The sequence below is a fragment of the Lagenorhynchus albirostris genome, chromosome 19 (assembly GCF_949774975.1).
Source record: "Lagenorhynchus albirostris chromosome 19, mLagAlb1.1, whole genome shotgun sequence".
NCBI classification, from domain to species: Eukaryota; Metazoa; Chordata; class Mammalia; order Artiodactyla; family Delphinidae; genus Lagenorhynchus; species Lagenorhynchus albirostris.
The window spans coordinates 12,254,281-12,273,214 of record NC_083113.1 but is presented as its reverse complement, the minus strand read 5'-3'; the positions used below and the strand labels follow the sequence as shown (position 1 = coordinate 12,273,214).

Sequence of the window (18,934 nt, the reverse complement as noted above, 5' to 3'; positions counted from 1 at the left end):
GGATAGGTTGCCAGATTTAGTAAATAAAAGTATACAATACCCAGTTAAATTTGAATTCCAGATAGAGTCTTTTAGAAGTGTACACCTCAAATACTGCATGGAACATGGGTATATTAAATAGTTCTTTGTTGTTAACCTGAAATTCAAATTTAACTGGGCGTTCTATATTATAACTGGCAACCATACACCAGGGACAATCAGAACTTCCTATGGGATTAGCAGGAGACTTTGCTCACCAGTGCAGCCTACCCTTCCCCAAGCCCACATCACACAAAGCCCCTTCCAGAGTATTCCAGATGTCAGGAATGGAGGTAGTCCTTGGTGCCCAAGTCCCATACCTATAGTGAACATGGCGGCCAGACAGGCTTCTACGATCTTAGAGGGGCATAAATGAGGTTCTCTCACTACCATAACGCAAACGGTGCCGGAGACCCCGCAGTGTCATGAGCCTACAGCAACCAACTCCCAAGATGCCATGCGCGAACATAATAGGCACCCATTCCCACAACGCTAGGGAGAGGAGGCAAGAACAAAACCTTAGACAGGACCATAAGGCCCAGTCCCCCCTGATGCTGCAGTTTTCCCCAGGATGCCTCGGGCCTATAATGACCACCTTCCAAGGCGCTCTTCGTCGAAGCACTCCAAGCTTCCAGGATGCTCAGCGGAAGGTGTATGACAAAAGGCACGGTTCCCCACAAGAAGCTAGGATAATCCCAGAATTCAGCAGGCTCATAACGGCTAGCTGACAGACTCCCACAATGCTTTAGGGCACGGCGTCCCATTTTCCCAGGATGCCCCAGGACGGCACGGAGATGAGTTGGGGGAGAAAAGGGAGCCTGGATTTCGCGCTCAAGCCGTCACGGCCCAAGACTGCTGCCGGCTCCTCCGTGACGGGAGCCGTCACTCCCATCATGCAGCGGTGCCGTAGTGCCCGCTTCCCAGCATGCCCCGCGCACCTCCATCCCGGACACTCACCGGCGCTGGCGGCCCCAGCTCCGGCTCGGCGGCAGCGGCTGCACGCCCCGGCTTTGCGCCTGCGCTGCAAGTGGGGTAGGAGGGAGTGCGAGGGGCGTGAAGAGCCTAGGGCGCTTGCGCGGCGAGATAGACCATTCCTGTAGCATAGTGGGAAGAGGGGCTGAGTCGGGCCATCGACAAGGCTCGCGCAGGGGGTTCCGGGCCTTGCCCCTCGCTGTCCGGATTTACTTGGTACAGTCCGCAGCCGGACGGAACGAGAAACTGCAAGGCTTGCGCGTGCGTGATCGATCGTGAACGCGCCTTACAGAAAATGGGATGCGCTGGGGGTGGGGTGGGGTGGGGGTACCAGCTCTGCCTGGATCCTGGACCTGAGGCCTGGTCATTTGCATAACCTTAGCGCGGGACAATGGGAGGCCTCGGGCGATGGAAGAGCTGATTTGCATATTCCCCGGAGGGGCCATACTCCGGAGCGCATTGATTAGCATATGAGGGGCTTTGGGGAGGTATGGAAAACGCCGGGCAATAGCGCATGCGCACAGGGACTGCGGACTGGCGCGAAGCGGGCATCCTCAGTTCAGTCGGAATCAGTTTGCATCCGGAGAGGGGGCACAACGGACAAGAACCTTACCAACCCTCACAACCCTCTCCCCATAACCAGGATAAATATTTATTGCTCTCTTGTGTGTCAGGCCCTGTGCTAGAGGGCACTATGGTTTCCGCAGTGAACATACCCGGCCTCTATCCTGCTGGCCCCCCAGTCAAAGGAAGGAGATTCACACATAATCAGAACCACCACCCGGAGTGGTCAGACTTGGGGATGAGTAAAGCAGAGGAAGCTGTGGGAGCCACAGGAGGTGCCTGCCCCAGGGAGTCTTTCTGGCAGAGGGAACAGCAAGGGCAAAGGCCTAGGGCAAAAAAAAATTGCCTGGTTGGAGGAAGTGAAAGCAGTTTAGTGTACCTGGAACAGAGTCAGAGAGGGGAAAGTCTCCTACAAGCGTCGTTAGGAGCTCAGACTTTACGATGAAGGTATAGGAAGCTATTGCAGAATTCCAGGCTTCCTGGACGTGACTCACATTCCAGTTTAAGATTCTCCAATGAGCTCCCGTTACATTTAGAAAAAAATCCAAACCCTTTATCATGGCCCAGGAGCTATACACATGGTCTAACCCTGCTCATCTCTGACTTCAACCCCCATCCCCATCCAATCCTATCTACTTCCACTTCCCCTCTAACACCCCAATCTCTTTACCATCTCAGGTCTTTGCCCTTGCTGTTCCCTTTGCCTGAAAATGCTTTTCCCTCTGATCTCTGAGTAGCTGCTCTTGTGCTCATCATTCATATCTTGGCACAGATGTCAATGTGACAGGCTTCCTCTGATCTTTTTAAGATAGCACCTCCAGGTTGGCTTTAGAGAAGTGAAAGGGTTATGGGATAAAGCAGGATTGGCTATGAGGTGATGGTTGTTGAAGCTAGGGTGACAGAAGCATGGGGCTTCATTGTCCTGTTCTGTCTACTTCTGTATGTTTGATGTTTTCCATAATAACAAGTTAAAAGAAAACAATACCCACATCCCCTTACTCTGTATTTTATATTAATAGTACTTATGGCAATCTGAAGTTAAGTTTTTGTTTTGTTTTGTTTTTTCCGTCCTTGCTGTAGTCTGGTTTCCTCATGAAAGCTTTGTGAAGCTAAGACTGGAGTCAACCTTTTTCACTTTGGGTCCTCAGTGCCTAGAACAGGATCAAGTTTGCGCTTAGTGCTAAGCTGTCTGGAACCCCTAACGTTTGCCTGTTTTATTCACCATGGCATCTCCAGCCCTTTGAGCAGTGACTGGCACTCAAGTAAGGTCAATATATTTTTGACTCAAAAATTAGAATCACTTGTCTAAAATTTAGATGAATGAATGAGGGGCCTGGAATGCCAGGCTAAGGGGCTTTGACTTGATCTAGCGATGAAGGGGAGCTAGGGAAAGATTTTTGAGCAGGGCAGGGACAGGTTTTGACAGGGCAAGGTGTGAGTAATTGAAAGCTCCTCTGGAGATTGATGTTAGGGGTGGGGGTAAGCCAGGGGAAGGATCCAGGCTATTGGGTGGGGATGGGGTAGCTCAGTGGCTACTGAAAAGACAAGACTTGGTGACTTTTGGCTGAAAGACTAACCAGGAAAAAAACAGGTTTCTTGGAAGGGTGGAGGTGCCCTTGGACAAGTAAGGACCCTCTACTGGCCTACACCGTCCACCAGCAACCATCACCCTCCCTCCCTCCTCCCTCAGTTCAGCACCCCTCCCAACATGGTACAGCTCTGGGCAGAGGGACAGACACACAGCCACCCCAAACACTTGTTCTCTCCTCAGTTTAATGGTGGTTAGTGGGATTGCCAAACCCCCTCCCCGTTCCCCTCCCTGCCCCGTACAAAATGTGTGTGTTTTTTTTTTAAACAAGAAAAAGGGGGCAAAAGCCAGGAATGGGGGGAGGGGGGCGCAATCTGATATTTTCATACAGATTTTTGATTTTTTTTAATATATTATATATAAAACCATAGAGAGCAACGCACCCTCCCCCCAAACTCCTTTCTCCCTCCCCGGGGGGCCTGGAGGAGAGATGGGGAAGGCCCCCCAAGGAGTGGGTGGACAGAGAGACAAATATGGAAGGGACAGATGTGGGGGAAGGAGGTAGAGGGAAGGAGAGCCCAGGAGCCTGGGGAAGGGGAGATTGGAGAAAAGTTGCGGCTGTCTCCCTCATCGCCCCCATCAAAGTTATGACACAAAGACACAGAATCCCTGTTTCCACACCCTCCCCCCACCCTTACCCCCACCGTGCAAACATGGCTTTGCAAAGAGGTGCCCAGAGCTCTGTGGAACTCCTCCAATGGCTGGCATGGGGTCTGGGACCCCCAAAGATATCTCTGTTCCCCTTCCCTGCCCACCCCACCCTTCCCAGAATCTGACCCCTCCCCACAAGACCTGGTTCTGCAGCCTAGGGGCCTTGGCCTTCCCCCAGTTATCTTCCCCCAACCCAATCCCTACCGCCCTCCCTGGACTTGGGGGTCTGGACCTTTGGCCCTTGCCCCCCTGGGGGACCCAGACCTCTGGGCCCTTGCTTCTGGCCCTTGCAGAGACCCAGGCATCCGACACCCCCATCCCTGCCCAAGCGTCTGAGGTGTTAGTGGTGGGGGGAGAAGCCCACCATCCCAGACTCCGGTAAATGTCTTTGCAGCTGGCAGTGGGGTGGACCCCAGCCCAGGCCCATGCCTGGGGTGGAGGTGGGGTCAGATAAAGAATTCTTCTTTCCTCTTGTGTCCATCGCTGCCATTGAGAAAGGCTTCTCTTGCTTCTCCCTGCTCATCCAGGCCACTGGCCTCATGGGTCAGATAGGAGCCTGAGGGGTGACAGGCCCCGGGGCAGAGGCAACAGATATGTGTGGACCCAAGAGTCAGACAGGGAGGCCGACAAGACATAGCAGACGAAGGAAGAGAGAGAGACGGAACATACAGGGAGAGGGAATCAAGTCCAGGGAAGAGCAAAACAGGGGCAGAGGAAGAGGTAAAATAAAAGCAGAATTAGGAAGACTCCAAAAGTTCACGGAAAGATCAACCCTTATCCGTTCTCTTGATAGTATCCCCTTGCTCTGCTCCCAACGAACTCAGCAATTAGGAATTCAAACGCATGGTCTTAATTCAGCTTCAACCCTTCACCTCTTTTAGGGTCCTGGAGCAAAAGACCCGCCCCTTTTCGGGATCTGGGCCTCAGGTTTCAAATCCTGGATCTAGGTTCCTCCCCTTCCCGGCTCTACGCCCGCCCTCTTTCGAATCGGGTTTTAGGCCCCACCCCTTTCCGAACGCCACAACCAACCACACCCCTCGCTGAATTTGAGACCCCGCCCCCACTCACCCTTCTGCCGTACTGAGCACCAGACCATGCCCACCAGCACACAGATGATCAGAAACACCAGTAGCGCCAGGATGCCGCCCACAATGGCGTACGGCACCGACGTCTGAGCCTCTACCACCGCACCAGGGTCTGCCAAAAGGACAGGGGGGCAGGCCCAGGTCATCAGAGGACGGTCCCAGCCCGGGCCAATCGCTGCCAACCTCTTAAACCTTTCTGCACGCCACGTCCAACCGCGCCCCCTTATGTGCCACGCCCCTCAAATCACTGCCACCTGGTGGCCCCTTCCCCTGGTGCCATTCTTAATGCTCCGCTTCCTCAAGGAATGCGTGTAGGTTTGTACAATGCCCGACCCGGCCCCCGAGTCATTTCGCTAATATCTACCTGCCTCCTCCCCCCCGCCTCACCCCACCCCCCAGAGAACAGAAAGAACACATCCCTTTTCTTTTGTCTTCAGGTCCAAGCCCCTCCCCATCTTTTCTGAAACGCTCCAGGTATTTAAAATGCTGAGCTAGGGCCCAACCACTCCAAAATTCCTGCCCCACCGTCATAGGAGCTGAACACATAACACTTACTTTGTGCTAGGGGCCTCCAACCGCTTTATATATTTAGCTCATATAGTCTTCACAACAACCCTATGAGGTAGGTGCTGTTGTTTATTTCCACTTTACCGATGAGGAAACTAAGGCACGAAGTTACCCGCAACAGGACGCTGCAGAACTGAATCTGAACCCAGACGATCATTCTGGCCCCAGAACTATAAGAACTCTGTGGGCTTTTGACCCCCTGGAATCATTCTTTGCCCACACAGGACAGTGCGGAGACCCCGGGAGGCCCCGCCCCTACCCTGAGCCCTGCCCCCAGGCCTGCCGCCGCACGTCCTCACCGTAGACCACGAGCACATAGAGCGCCCTCGCGTGGCCATGCTTGTTCGACGCCTCGCAGGTGTAGGTGCCATTATCCGCGGATACCAGGCCGGGCAGCGTAAGCGTCTCCCCGACTGCCTCGGCCCGCTCTGGCAAAGACTCATTACCGCGGTTCCAGCGGATCTGGTTTGGCCTGGGCGGGGGTATATAATGAGAGTTAGGGACGCAGGTGTCAGCACCCGATTCTGACGTTTCAGGAATCTAGACATGCCGCATCTCCAAATAAGAGGGTCCTTATTAGCCCTTTCCTTCCTAGAAAACCAACAGTCCTGGACCCAGCTTCCACCCATCACCAGAGTCTCAGGAACCCCAGCCTTTCCCCCAGCCCCTTCCACCCTGAGAATCCAGGAGTCCGGGACCCCACGGCCTCCTTCCTCACGATCTAGCTCCAGACCCCTCCTTTCTCAGGACTCAGAAGTCTGGGCCGCAGCCCCCTCTGTTAGCCCAGCCCCCTCTTTCCTGAGACACAGGTGTCCAGGTTCCCAGCCCCATTCTCCTCAGGACCCTGAAGTCTCGGGCCCCAGAGCTCACCTGGGGTTCCCCGTCACAGCACATGTCAGCACCAGCGTGTCTCCCTCCCTCACCACAGCTTGTGAGGCATGGATCCGGGCCGTGGGGGAGTCTGTGGGCAGAAGTGAGATGAGAGAGTGGTTGTCCGGGTCATCATGCAGACTAGGAACTCCCCCGGGGACAGGCGGTGGGGGGTGGGACACTCCCTCCCCCGGGTGCTGGCCCGCCAGGCACTTACACTGCACATCCAGCACGTACTGCGTCTGTTTGCTGTGTCCGGAGGGCAGCGCCTGGTTCTGCGCCTCGCAGATGACGATACCGCCGTCGTCCTTGCGGTCCACACGAAACCGCACTGTGCTCGCCACGCTCCAGACCTTGCCATTTTCCTGGCTGCTGCTCACTCCTGCCAAGACCCGCCCAGACACTGTCAGGTCGGGGTTATGGCTCCGCCCACCGAAGGAGCACCCCACCCCCAAGCCAGTCCCGAAGCAGGCTATTTGCCAAGCTCCGCCCCTTATCCACAGCCCTCGCCTCTACTTCTCCAAACCACGCCGTCCTCGAAAGAGGCCCACCACCCCACGTGGCTCTTCCCAAAGCTCACCCCTCTTTCACCCCACGCCCTCTCATCTATCAGTTCATTCAATAGCTATATATTGAGTGACTAGTGTCTGCCAAACCTGTGCACTCTTCTTCAGGCCCCGCCCACGTATAAACCAGCCCTTCCCAAGCCATGCCTCCTGGAACCCCGCCTCCTCTTAAGTCCCGCCCTTCGCTGGCACCTCCCCCGCCCACCCCCATCCCTGATCCCAGGTAGTACCTTTCAGCTCCTTTCGGTCCCGGTGCCAGCGCAGGACGGCGGCCGGGCGGGACCGTGGAACAAGGCAGCTGAGCTCCACCTCGCCGCCCTCCACCGCCTGTTCCCGGACCTCCACTACAGGATTCTCCGGGGCCACTGCCGCAGGGAGAAGGGGGCAAGGAGGAGATCAAGGGAGGCACCAAGGTGGGCTCAAAGTAACCAGGCTGCGGGATTCCAGGGACCAAAGGGAACAAGGGTCCCAGGTGGCAGGGGTCAAACACAGAGGCCAGAGGTCAGGAAGGCCGGCCTTATTTACTGGGACCAGATGTCCAGGAGGTTAAAAACAGCCAGGGTCAGGTCTCAGGATAAGGGATAAGCAGAGAAGAAAGGAGAAGGGATGGGTCTGAGGAGGGGGAGGCCGTTACCCAGTACAGTGAGCGTGGCAATCTGGTGGTGGGTATCCTCCGTGTAGAGCTGGCAGAAGTAGCCCCCCTCGTCCTCCAGGCGCGCATCTGAGAGCCGGATCCGTACCCGGCGTGGGGAGAACTCCTCAAGCTGGAAACGCTCATCCTTCAGGGCTAGAGAGTGAACGACAAGAGTGAACTTGGGGAATCCTGACCTCAGAAGTCCCACCCTTTCTCCAGGAGCTTCGAGTTCAGCCCTCTGCCTCTTTTCTCCAACCATACGCATGTGTCTAAGGTGCCCACCTAGTTACTCCCTTGGGTACCCAGAACGTTTCATGCCCTCCCACCCACAGGACCAGGAGTCCAGGCCCCCAGCCCCCTCCTCCCTCAGACCCTGGAGTCCAGAGTCTCAGCTCTGTCCTCTGTCAGGCCCCAGCCCTCTCCTCCTTCAAGACTCAGGATTCCAGACCCCAGCACTCACCACGGGTACCATTGAAGAAGAGGGTCTGCCGGGCGGGGTTCTGAATGACAACTATAGATCCATCATACTGGTGCAGACGGCAGGTTATCTCGGCCACCCCACCCTCAGCCACTGTCACATTCTCTGTCTGTACTTCCTGTCCTGCCCCTGGACCAGCAGACAGAGAGACAGGATAGGAGACTCATTGAGGGGTGCAATTCAGTCTTTGCTCTCTCCCTCTGTTCCTCGCCCATCCAAACCTCCAATCCCTCTCCTTTCCCTCTCATTCAGTTCATTACACCCAACACTTCCTGCAGGCTGGAGTCCGGGAGATGGAGAAAACCTGCCCCCTGCTCTAGAGGAGGTGCAGTCAAGATCCAGCGGAATATGCTCTAATGGGGGTAGCACAGGGCACGCTGGGAGCCCAGAGGAAGTGGAGACTAAGACCACCCAGGGAGAGGGGTGATCAGGGAAGGCTCTACAAGAAAGCTCCATTGGATCCACATTTTAAAGAATGCACAGGAGTTCACCAGGTACGGGAAACTGCGATGTGCTCACCAAACCCCGTCTTTCACACCTGAGCACATGTGGTAACTCGTCTGTAGAGACGGCCACGATATTCTTCCCATCCCTGTATGTGCCCTTTGTGAGCTGACTTTGCTGCTCTTCCCATTAATGAAGCACTCTGACCCTGCGGATCTGGGGAGGCCTTGTGACTTGCTTTGAAGTGAATATCACTTTGCTAGAAGTGATATTGTATGAGTTCTGGAGCCTAGGTCTCAAGAGACCTTGCAGCTTCCGTGCATGCCCTCTTGCTGCCCTGACACTGTCAGGTGAACATGCCCGAACCAGCTTCCTTGAGGATGAGAGACCACATGGAGAGAGAAGCCCAGCCGGAAGCCAGCACCAACTGCCAGCCATGTGAGTGAGGCCATCCCAGACCACCCAGCCCCAGTGGCACCACCAGGTGACCGTAGCTACATGAGTGACTCCTGGTGAGACCAAGAGAAGAGATACCCGACTGATACAGTCCAAACTGCTGACCCCCAGAGTCATGAGCAAAAAACATAATTGCTGTTTAAAGACCTATGTTTTGGAGGGTCTCCGAACACTGCTAAAGTTAACTGGTACCACACTCTATTAGGCTGCATTTCCTAAGATCCCTTGTGCTTAGGTGGGGCCATGTGACTGATTTCTGGCCGATGGGCTGTAGGCAGAAGAAAGAAACCCCTCTTCCAGCCTGGCTCATCTCACTTGCAATCCTTCATACTGGCTGAATGGAGAGGACTCCTAAAAACCCAGAGGAGGACAGGATCACAAGCTGGAAGGAGCCCAGGGCCCTGACTTCCTGTCCCCTGTGACCTGCCTGCACAGGACTGTAGCATGAGTGAGAAATACACTTTTTTGTTAAGCCATTGAGATTTCAGGGCTGTTGTTATAGCAGTTAACTGACCCTGATTAATCCAACAGAGGGACAAGGTAAGGGGTTAGTAAGGGGGTGTTCCCAGCCAAGGAAACAGCGTAAAGCTCAAAGCTGAGATCAATCATCAACAGCATCATCATCGTCACCGTCATCTTCAAAACAACAATAACCAACTAGCTTCTGTTTATTAAGCACTTCCTGTTCCAGGCTTTGCGCTAGGGGCATTACCTATATAATTTCCGTTTAATCATCACAATACCTGAACAAGGGAGGCATTATTATCAATCCCCAGTTGTTGTTTTTTTTCCCGGTTCCCATTTTATAGATGAGAAGATTGGTCCAGAGAAAATGACTTGGCCAAGGTCACAGCCTGAGAGTGGCAGGATTCTGTAACCTTTATCCACATCCACTCCTGGTTCTCTGGGTGAAAAGTGTCCAGCATTGGTGAGGGGTTGTGGGATGTGCTTATGAAGGGCCTCAAATGCCAGGCTAGGAGATTAGCTTTTATCCTGAAGGCCAGTGGAGCAACTGAAGCAGGAAGGAGTCATGATCAGATCTGGTTATTTACCTTTAAATGCTGGACAACTATCCCTTCATGTCTCTTACATACTGTCTCATTCATTCATTTGAGCAGCGGGGAGGTTTTCAGGGGCTGGGTGCCCAGAGATGAGTCACATGAGGTCCCTGTCCTGGAAGGCCTTCAATATTTATGGGGAGGTAGACACAGATCACTGTAAAATCCCATCAGAAGTGTTATGGTCCCTGTAGGAGGGACAGGTAACCTGATTTTGGGGGCTGAGGGGCGGAAAAGATTAATTCTGGGGAGAGGAGGCAGAGACAGCTAGCTTCCTACCCAGCATCCATTCTTCCCTTTCTCTTTAGAAAAAGAACCCTGGTTGTATTTTACGGTTGCCCTATATCCAGCAGAAAGAGAAATTTCCCAGACTCCTTTGCAGCTAAGTGAGGCCATGTGACAAAATTTTGTCCGACTGGGTATCAGGAAAAGTGTCATGTGATAATTTTGAGAGGACTTTCTAAAGAAAGGGGCTAAGTCCTTTTTCCACCAGGTCACCTTTATGGAATTAGGATGCGATGGAATTCTGGAACCCAGAGCTGGAAGGTGCCTGGGTCTCTGGTGATGATGTGGAGCTGCCATAAAAGGCCTGGATGCCTACTTCTGGCTTCTTTTATCTTTGAATATAATGCTTTGTGAATTTAAGCCACTATTAGGGGTTTATCTAGTCCTTCCCAGAATATCAATTTTAACATGTCCAATCCTTGCCCCAAATATTTTCCTTCCCACGTTTTCTCAGTCTCGGTAAATGTCACAACCTGGTGGCTCAGACCAAAATACCTAGAAGTCATGCAAGTTTTCACCCTTTCCCTCACCTCTAACATCAGCAAGATCTATCCATTCTATTTCCAAAATATATCCCAAACCTGTTCACCTTTGGCTACCTCACCTACCATCACCTAGTCCAAGGACACCATCTGTTACCTGGTCCTTCAAGAGCTATTCATGAGTCTCCCTTCTTCCCCACCTGCCTCCCCCCAGGCCAGTCTCAACACAGCCAGAGTGTTTACAACACTCTGAAGGCTGTCCTTAGAATAAAATCTAGACCCCTTCCCTGGGTCTTCAAGGTGCTTGGTGGTAGCCCTTCTCTGACCACAGTTCTGACCACCTTCCTGCTACTCACTTCACTCTGGGCCCACTGGCCTTGATGTCCCTCAAACATGCTGAGCTTGTTCCCACCTCAGGGCCTTTGCACTGGCTCTTCCATCTGCCAGGAATGTTCTTCCCCCTTGATCATCCCAGGACTGCCTCCTGTTCTCATTCAGGCCTCTGTGCCTCAGATCAGAGACGCCTTTGCTCACTCCCTGGGCCTTCCCCTCCAGAACACTTCCTATTTCATCACCACTGTTTTATTTCCTCTATGGAAATTTCACTGAACTTATTTTATTAATTTGCATACTTGTTTGTTGTCTGTTTGTCCCTCATCACTCGAACATACACCCCACGAAGGCAGGGATGTAATCCCCTTGGGTTTACTGCTGCACCCTAGCGCCTGGAAGTGTGCCTGGGGACACACATGCATGGGGATGTCTCTGGGGAGACTGATGCATGAATCGCACGTGTCAGGCAGGATCTCATTTCATCCTCACAACAACTTTGTGACATCACATTATTCTCATCTTAAACACCTGGGTGGATCCCAGCTGGACCACTTGCCATCTGTGTGACCTGGGACAACTGGCTTAACCTTTCTGAGCCTCAGATGCCCTGTCTGTAAAGTGGGGATGATGCCAATGCCTGATTGACAAGGATTAGCCCAGGACCTGAGGCTCAAGGAGCCCTCTGTGCAAAGCTGCTGTTATCATAACCTCCGGAAACATGCCCATCCACCTGAGAACTGGCCTGCCTGCACATTCTGGTACTTTAAAAAAAACCATCTTGAAGCCTATCCGTGGATCCTGGACCTCAGGACTAGCCCAATGCTAGCCCCCCATTTTATAGATGTGGAAAACGAGGCTCAGGGGTCCCAGGCAAGTCAGTGGCAGAAACTCAACATCTCTTGGGAGCCCTCAGGACCTCTGGGTCTGCCCCCCCAAATGTGTCCCCTGCTCTCTGCTTGAGGGTGCACATGGGGTGAGGGTGGGGGGCTTTTGTCTTATTCCCTCCCCCTCCTGAGGAGTCAGTAACCAACAGTGTCTGTGCCTGGAATATTAATGTCCTAGGAGCTTTTGTTTCGGGGTTGGGGGGTGGTGAGGCAGGACTTTCTGGTCAGAGAGGGGCTGAGCTTGGGGACTGGGGCACTGGCCCTTTAAACTGTGTTGACAGCCTGGAGTCGTCATGGGGATGGTGACTGGAAAAAGGGACTGGGGAGGGTTTGGGGAAGAGTGGCTGAACAGGTGACATGTAGAGACCCAGAATCCAGCACTCTTCCCCTTTAGACCTGGAAATCCAGCCCCCGCAGCTGCCTCCTCTCCCAGGATCCAGGAGCCCTGGTTTCTAGTGCCCTCCTCCATCAGGATCAGGAATCGGGGTCCTCGGCATCTTCTTCCCTCAAATCCTGAAGCCCCAAGCCCTCAGCCTTCTCCCTCCTCAAATCCAGGATTCTGGGCCTCCAACCCCCTCCTCCTTCAGGACCCAGGAGTCAGGGGTCCAGACTACACAGCTGGTGGATGTTTCCACGGAGACTAAGCCGAGTGGGGGGAGTACTTCCTGGGTCCTGAGTCAGCGAATACCCAAGGGAGTCTCAAGGTCACAGTTCCGGGAAGGTCACAGCCACCACCTCCATATCCTCTCCCCAGGGGGATCGTGGCATCATGCCTCCTTCCCCCACATCCTCCCCTAGGGAGGTGGTACATCCCTGCGTCCTGACCGAACCCCCCCTCAGCCCCCCATCAATGGCGGAGTCCGAACATCCTCGCACAAAGCATCAATTCTTCCCCAACTCAGCCTTGTGAAGGCGCCTGTATTCGAAGGACCTAGGCATCAGGGTCCCAGCCCCTCCTCCCTCAGAAACGTGGACTGGGACCCCCAGCCCCTTCCTCTCTCAGGACTCAAGAGTCTGTACCCACCCCACCCTCCATCAAGATCTAGGAGTCTGGGACCCCAGCCCCCTTCTCCCTCTGGACACGGGAGTTCAAGCTCCATTCCTCCCTCAGATCCAGGAGTCTAAGACCCCAGGTCCTCCTCCCTCAGATCCAGAGTCCAGACCCCCGGCCCCTCCCCCCTCAGACCCAGAGTCCAGACCCCTGGCCCCTCCCCCCTCAGAGTCCAGACCCCGGCCGCTCCCCCCTCAGACCCAGGATCCAGGCCCCCCGGCCCCTCCCCCCTCAGACCCAGAGTCCAGGCCCCCGGCCCCTCCCCCCTCAGACCCAGAGTCCAGACCCCCGGCCCCTCCCCCCTCAGACTCCGGATCCAGGCCCCCCGCCCCTCCCCGCTCAGACCCAGAGTCCAGGCCCCCAGCTCCCTCCTGGGAACTTCTGACTCCAGCTCCACAGTCCTCAACCCCCAGAACACAGCCCGGCTCCGCAGCGCGCTTGTCCTCCTCCTGTCTGCGAAGCAAGCATCAGGTGGGGGCGTAGGGGTGAGTCAGCAGCTCACACACAAAGTTCCCCCTGTGGTCCTCACGTTCCTGGGATACTTAGAGCTCCCTGGATTCCGGGCCTCAAGCCCAGCCAGGGGGTAGGGGAGTCCTCCAGAGGTTCCCCCTGGGTGTGGGGTCAGGGGAAGAATTCCTGCTCCAGGAAGGGGGTGAGCCTGCACTGAGCACCCACTGTCCTCTCCTCCACCCCCAGCGCCCTCTATTTGCCCCCTTCCAGAGGAGCCCGGGCTCTGCAGCCGCCCTCTTGCCCCACTGGGTGCCGGCTGAGGAGCCTTGGTGCCCGGTTCCCAGAGGACCTACGGGCCCGGGGTCTGCACAGGCAGGAACCAGTGGGTGCTTGTGTCCTGGTGCCACAGGCCAATGGGTGCTGGCGAGTCCAACGGTCTCCCGGCGCCCCCCGCCCCTCACCCCACCCAGAGAGAGAAAGCTGCCTTTGTGTTCCCCAAGACGGGGACAGGCCAGGCTCACACGACATTAACCCACCCCAGGCCCCAGCCCTGCTGCGTCTAAGGTCTTGGAATCCATCGCGGAACCTGACCCCCACTCTGGGGACTCCGGCATTCGGCTCATGGGTGGGTAAGGATCAGTGACAGAAGCCTGTTTTCAGAGTGGCTGGGCAGAGCTTTAGGAGGGAGGGAAGACTGAGTCACTTGGGAGGGAAACACGATTCGGGATCAACAAACTCTCCCTCCACAAAGCCCCCCAACTCTTCATAGCTTCTTTACCTTTTCTTTGGATCTGGAGATCTGTTTCCTCTGCTCCTTTCTATTCCATCCAATTCCTGGCCTGTGGGTCTCTGTTTCTGCCTGTGGGCATCTTTGGGCAGGCAACCCATCTCTCTCTCACTTCCTCTCGCCCACCCACCCTGGACCCCTTCTTTCTCTTGGCATGAATCTCATCAGCCTCTGCTGGTATTCTTGGTAGATGAGGGAGCCAGGAAAAAGAGAATACAGTTTTGAAAGGGTGTAAATGAACCCCATCTTCCATCCCTACTCCTGCTGGCTGGGCAAGGTGAGAGGGGAAGGGGAGTGACTAAAAGGGAAATGTGGGGACCATGGACAACTCCTAAAATCTGGAGGCCGAAGCCATTCAGAGATAACCAGAGAAAAGGAAAGCATGAAGGGTCCTCTGAGATCAGGTACTCCAGCTGCCTACCCCATGCTTTACAGAAGGGGAAGTGAGGTTCAGAGCGGGAAAGGGCAGGGGCTGACCCAGAATTACATCAGAGAGGCCTGGTTCCAGAGTGCTTCCCATGACACCTAGCTCTCTCCCAACTTGTTAAGTCCCACACCATTTTATTTAGAGAAAGTTTATAGAAGGGATTAGTGTACCAGGAAGCAGTGACTTTAAAACCAAACAGACAAGCCACAAGAAGTGCTGGAGAAAGGATTTTCGAACTGGGAAGGTGGTCATCTTAGACTATACTCTGATTCTGAGAATCCAAATTCCCACGATTCTAAGCCGTCAAGATTCTAGATTTCAGAGGTGTCAAGATTCAGGATCTCCAAGAGGTCAAGGTTTCAGAATTGTGAAGATATCAGGAGGCTAGAATGCTAATGCCAGCAAAGATCTGGAACTTGAAAGGTGTCAAGATTCTAAAGACTTTGGGATTCTGGAAGCCTAAAGATATCAACGGTTCTAAAATACCCTCAGGTTCTTTGTTTACTGGATTCGTTGGTTCTAGGAGTCTATGAGCCTGGGTTTTAGCGCCTAACAAAGAAAGAAAGAAAGACAAAATTGGATGGAGATGTAGCTAAGGTACCAAAGTGCTCATCTGGGAAATTGTGGCATGTCCGCCACAAAGAAAGGAGGTAATGGTGAAAGTTTTGAAGCGATGGCAGAAGACTATAAAAGAAAGCAAAGTGGAGGGTGACAGGTCCACTCTGCCCCCACCTTGCCCCGAGGAGAGGAGACGGAGGCTTTGCCTCAGACTCGAGTGGGGAAGGTGTCACTGCACCCAGCTTGCCAGAAACCCCTTCAGGGGTCCAAGTTGCAGTTCCTTTCCTTTCAGGTCACCGAGTTCAACATCCCCACTTTACAGAAAGGAAAACTGAGGCCCCGAGAGAGAAGGGTGCTTGCCATTGGCTACCCTGGCAAATGGCAAGAGGCAGGATTTAAACCCAGGCAGGCCCCCAGCCCTGTGCCATCTGGTCACAGCTCCCAAATTTCTACAGGACATACGGCCCTCCCACTTCTGCTCAGCCACCTCCCAGTCATCCATTCCCCCCAGGAGTGGCTTCCCACACCGGGGACGGGGTGACCTGTGGCAGGTACCAGGCACACACAGTGTGAGAGTGTGAGTGTGGGGCTGACATTTCCTGACCTTGTCCTGGATCTCAGGGTCACCCTATCTTGGAGGTCTCCAGCTTTTCACTGTGCGTGATAAGGGTATGTGGAGGGCTCCCTGGAGGTCCTGGAGGGGGCTTCTCTGTAGGTCGTGGCCTGGGTGTGTGAACGGGTGGGGAGGGGCAGCGTTTGGAAGGCATTTGCTGAATCCACGTGTGTGTCCACATGCCAAGGTTCCCCATACACATTTTCCCTCCAGGGCCCTTCAGGATGCCCTCCCTGACTCAATTCCTCTTCAGGAGCACAGAGGGATAGAGAGATGGAGAAACGAAAGATGGCAATGGGGGAGCCCAGGATGGAGGATGTAAGGGTAGAAAGGAGAGGCAAGGGTAGAAAGGAGAGGCGGAGAGACAGGGAACAGGGAGACAGTGGGACAGAGAGAGGGGAGAGAGTGGGGAATGAGGGAGATAGGTGATAGAGGGGGCTAGAGAAACAGAAATGACAGAAAGAGGACAGAGAGACAAGGGAATGGGACAGATGGGGGACAGAGAACCGGAGGTGACAGTAAGACAGGGACAGAGAAGGAGAATGGGGGCAGAGAGGGAGGGCAAAAATACAGGGGGACAGAGAAGGGAGTCCAGAGGATGATGGGGGGCAGGCAGAGTGACCCAGTAAAAAGGGACAGAGACCAAGGGACAGATGTAGGGGACAAAGACAGGATAGAGAGCTGGGGGACAGGGGGGCAAGGAGAAAGGGGGACAGACAGAGAGGGACAGTCTTGGAGACTGAGGGACAGAGGACAAGGGTAGGGGGACAAGGAGAGAGACTGAGGGACTCAGAGACAGGCGGACAGAGGGACCCAGAGACCGGACAGAAGGACAGCGGGGCCGACCCCGAGAAGGCTGGCTTGGGGCTGGACTGGGGGTCTCGGGCCCTTTGTCCCGCCGGGATCGGGGCCTGTGCGGGGTGGGGGGGTGCTGCGGCACGGCGGCCGGGGCCCGCGCCCCCTCCCCCGCTCGCGACTCCCGGCTCGCGGCTCCCGGCCCGCGCTGCGCTTTGTCCCGGGGAGGGGGCCCGGCCCGGCCCCGCGCGCATTGTTCTGCCTCTGCGGCCCCGCGGCCGCCGGGCTGTCACTGCGGCGCGCCCCCCGCCCCGGCCCCTGACCCTACCTGGCCCCGCCGCGGCCGCCCACAGCAGCAGCAGCGGCCACTGGAAGCGCCGGGCCCGGCCCATGGTGGTGCCGCCGCCGCCGCCGCCGCTCGCTCCCGGCCGGCACCTGCACCTCCCGCGCAGCCCGCCCCGCCCCGCCCCCGCGCCCCTCGCCCCGCCCCCTGCCCGCCCGGGGGGCGGGGCGCCGAGGCCGGGGCGGGGCCGGCGCAGGGAGGGGCAGGGAGATGCGGGGAGGCCCCAGACAATGGGGGAGAGGGCGCCGCGAGAGGGTTGGGGGAGCCGGACTGAGGGGAGGCGCCGGAGAGCTGGGGGTCCGCGGGCGGAGGCGTGCAGGAGGCGTGTGAGAGCTCGACTCGCGGCCGGAAAGTGCGGGGGCTGGGTGACGGCAGAGGGGGTGGGTGATGGAGAAGAGGGGAGCGCGTGCAGGGGGTGTGTGAGGGGGAGTGTGTCACGTGAAAGGTGAGGGTGCTGTTGGAAGGGTGCGCCACGGTGCGGGTGTGTGTGGAGGGGAGAGTGTTGAGTGAGGATGTGTGTGAGGCTGAGTGTCCAGGGAGGGGGAGTTTGGTGGGGAAGGTGAGTGTGAGAGGTGTTCAGTGGGCAGGTGGAGGTGCTCCGTGGACAGGTGGGTGGAGGTGAAGGCGGGGGCGTGCACATATTCCAGAGGGGGAGTGTAGGTGAAGGTGTGAGCGTGGAGGGAACGGGAATGGGCTATGGGAAAGGTGACTCTGAGAGGTATTCTGCGGACAGGTGAGTGTGAGGGTGAAACTGTCATGTGACAGGCTGTGAGCTGAGCCACTCTGAGAGGAAGGCAGCAGCTTGTTGTCTGGGCAGGTCCAGGATCTCCCAGGGCAGGGCTAGGCTGCCCTGGGGTCAGATCTCACCCTCCCTCCTGTCCTCACCAGAAACTCTGTGTTTCTGCATCATTCCCCAGAGGGAGAGGCTCCGGTGGACCCCTCCCAGGCCCTAGCGTCTAACTTCCCCAACCTGCTTCTCTGCTCTTCCAGCCCCAGTCTCTCTTTGTGTCCCTGTCTCTCTATGTGCTCTCCCTGCTTCTCTTCCATTGTTGGTGCTGACTCACCTCTCCAGACTTGAGTCCCTTCTCCCTCCTGGAAGGTTAGTCTCCCTGAGCCCACTTCTGTGGGACCTTGTAGACCTGGTGCAGGATATCACCCTTAGGACCCAGGAAGAGCGAGAAACCATGGAAGGTAGGAGCCCTCAACCTCTCCCACCACCATTTGACAATCAGGGAAACTGGGATATGCCAACTATGAAAATCCTTGCTCTTTATCTCCATCACTACCAAAAACTCCTATATCCAGGTCCTCCAACAGACTTCAGTTCCCGGCACCTCTTCTGTCCTCAGTGCCGAGTTCTCAGGACCCAAGCTCCTGTCAACCTCTGTATCCCCAGGACCATGGCTCCCAGCATCCCTTCTGTCCTTGGGAGCCAAGCTCCCATCAACCTCTATGTCCCCAGGGCCACAGCTCCAAGTGATTCCTTTCCTTTTCAATTCTCAGTTTACCTTTCTGTAAACTGGGGAAAGAGTTGTCGTGCTGGATAATCTCTAATCTTCCCAGGGCTCATGTTCTCTGTGTTAAGATAAGTGGGAAAGAGGTGTCCAACCTGGATTTGGGATACTGGGTTAGGGGTTAGCTAAGGGTTATCTTTCCTCCCAAGAACCTATAGGTCCCCTGCTCATGGCTCTAACCAATGTCTCCTGCTGCAGCTGCAGGGCACCCTGTGGGATGTTGGTTTGGTTCTCGTCTGTCTTTTTTTTTTTTTTTTTTTTGCAGTACGCGGGCCTGTCGCTGCTGTGCCCTCTCCTGCTGCGGAGCACAGGCTCCGGACGCGCAGGCTCAGCGGCCATGGCTCACGGGCCCAACCGCTCCGCGGCATATGGGATTTTCCCGGACCGGGGCACGAACCCGTGTCCCCTGCATCGGCAGGCGGACTCTCAACCACTGCGCCACCAGGGAAGCCCTCATCTGT

The 18,934-nt window shown here is 55.6% G+C and overlaps 1 protein-coding gene across 1 annotated transcript; it reads right to left on the bottom strand.

Annotated features, from left to right (window-relative positions):
- Positions 1 to 3,909: 3,909 nt before the first annotated feature.
- CADM4 (cell adhesion molecule 4) lies at positions 3,910 to 17,043 on the bottom strand. The gene is made up of 9 exons (XM_060131610.1): positions 16,945 to 17,043; positions 7,976 to 8,122; positions 7,516 to 7,668; positions 7,112 to 7,246; positions 6,533 to 6,697; positions 6,316 to 6,406; positions 5,745 to 5,917; positions 4,862 to 4,990; positions 3,910 to 4,349 (listed from the first exon to the last, which is right to left on the bottom strand). The coding sequence occupies exons 1-9, from the start codon at positions 17,006 to 17,008 to the stop codon at positions 4,240 to 4,242; spliced, it is 1,167 nt and encodes a 388-aa protein (XP_059987593.1). The 5' UTR covers positions 17,009 to 17,043; the 3' UTR covers positions 3,910 to 4,239.
- Positions 17,044 to 18,934: the final 1,891 nt, after the last annotated feature.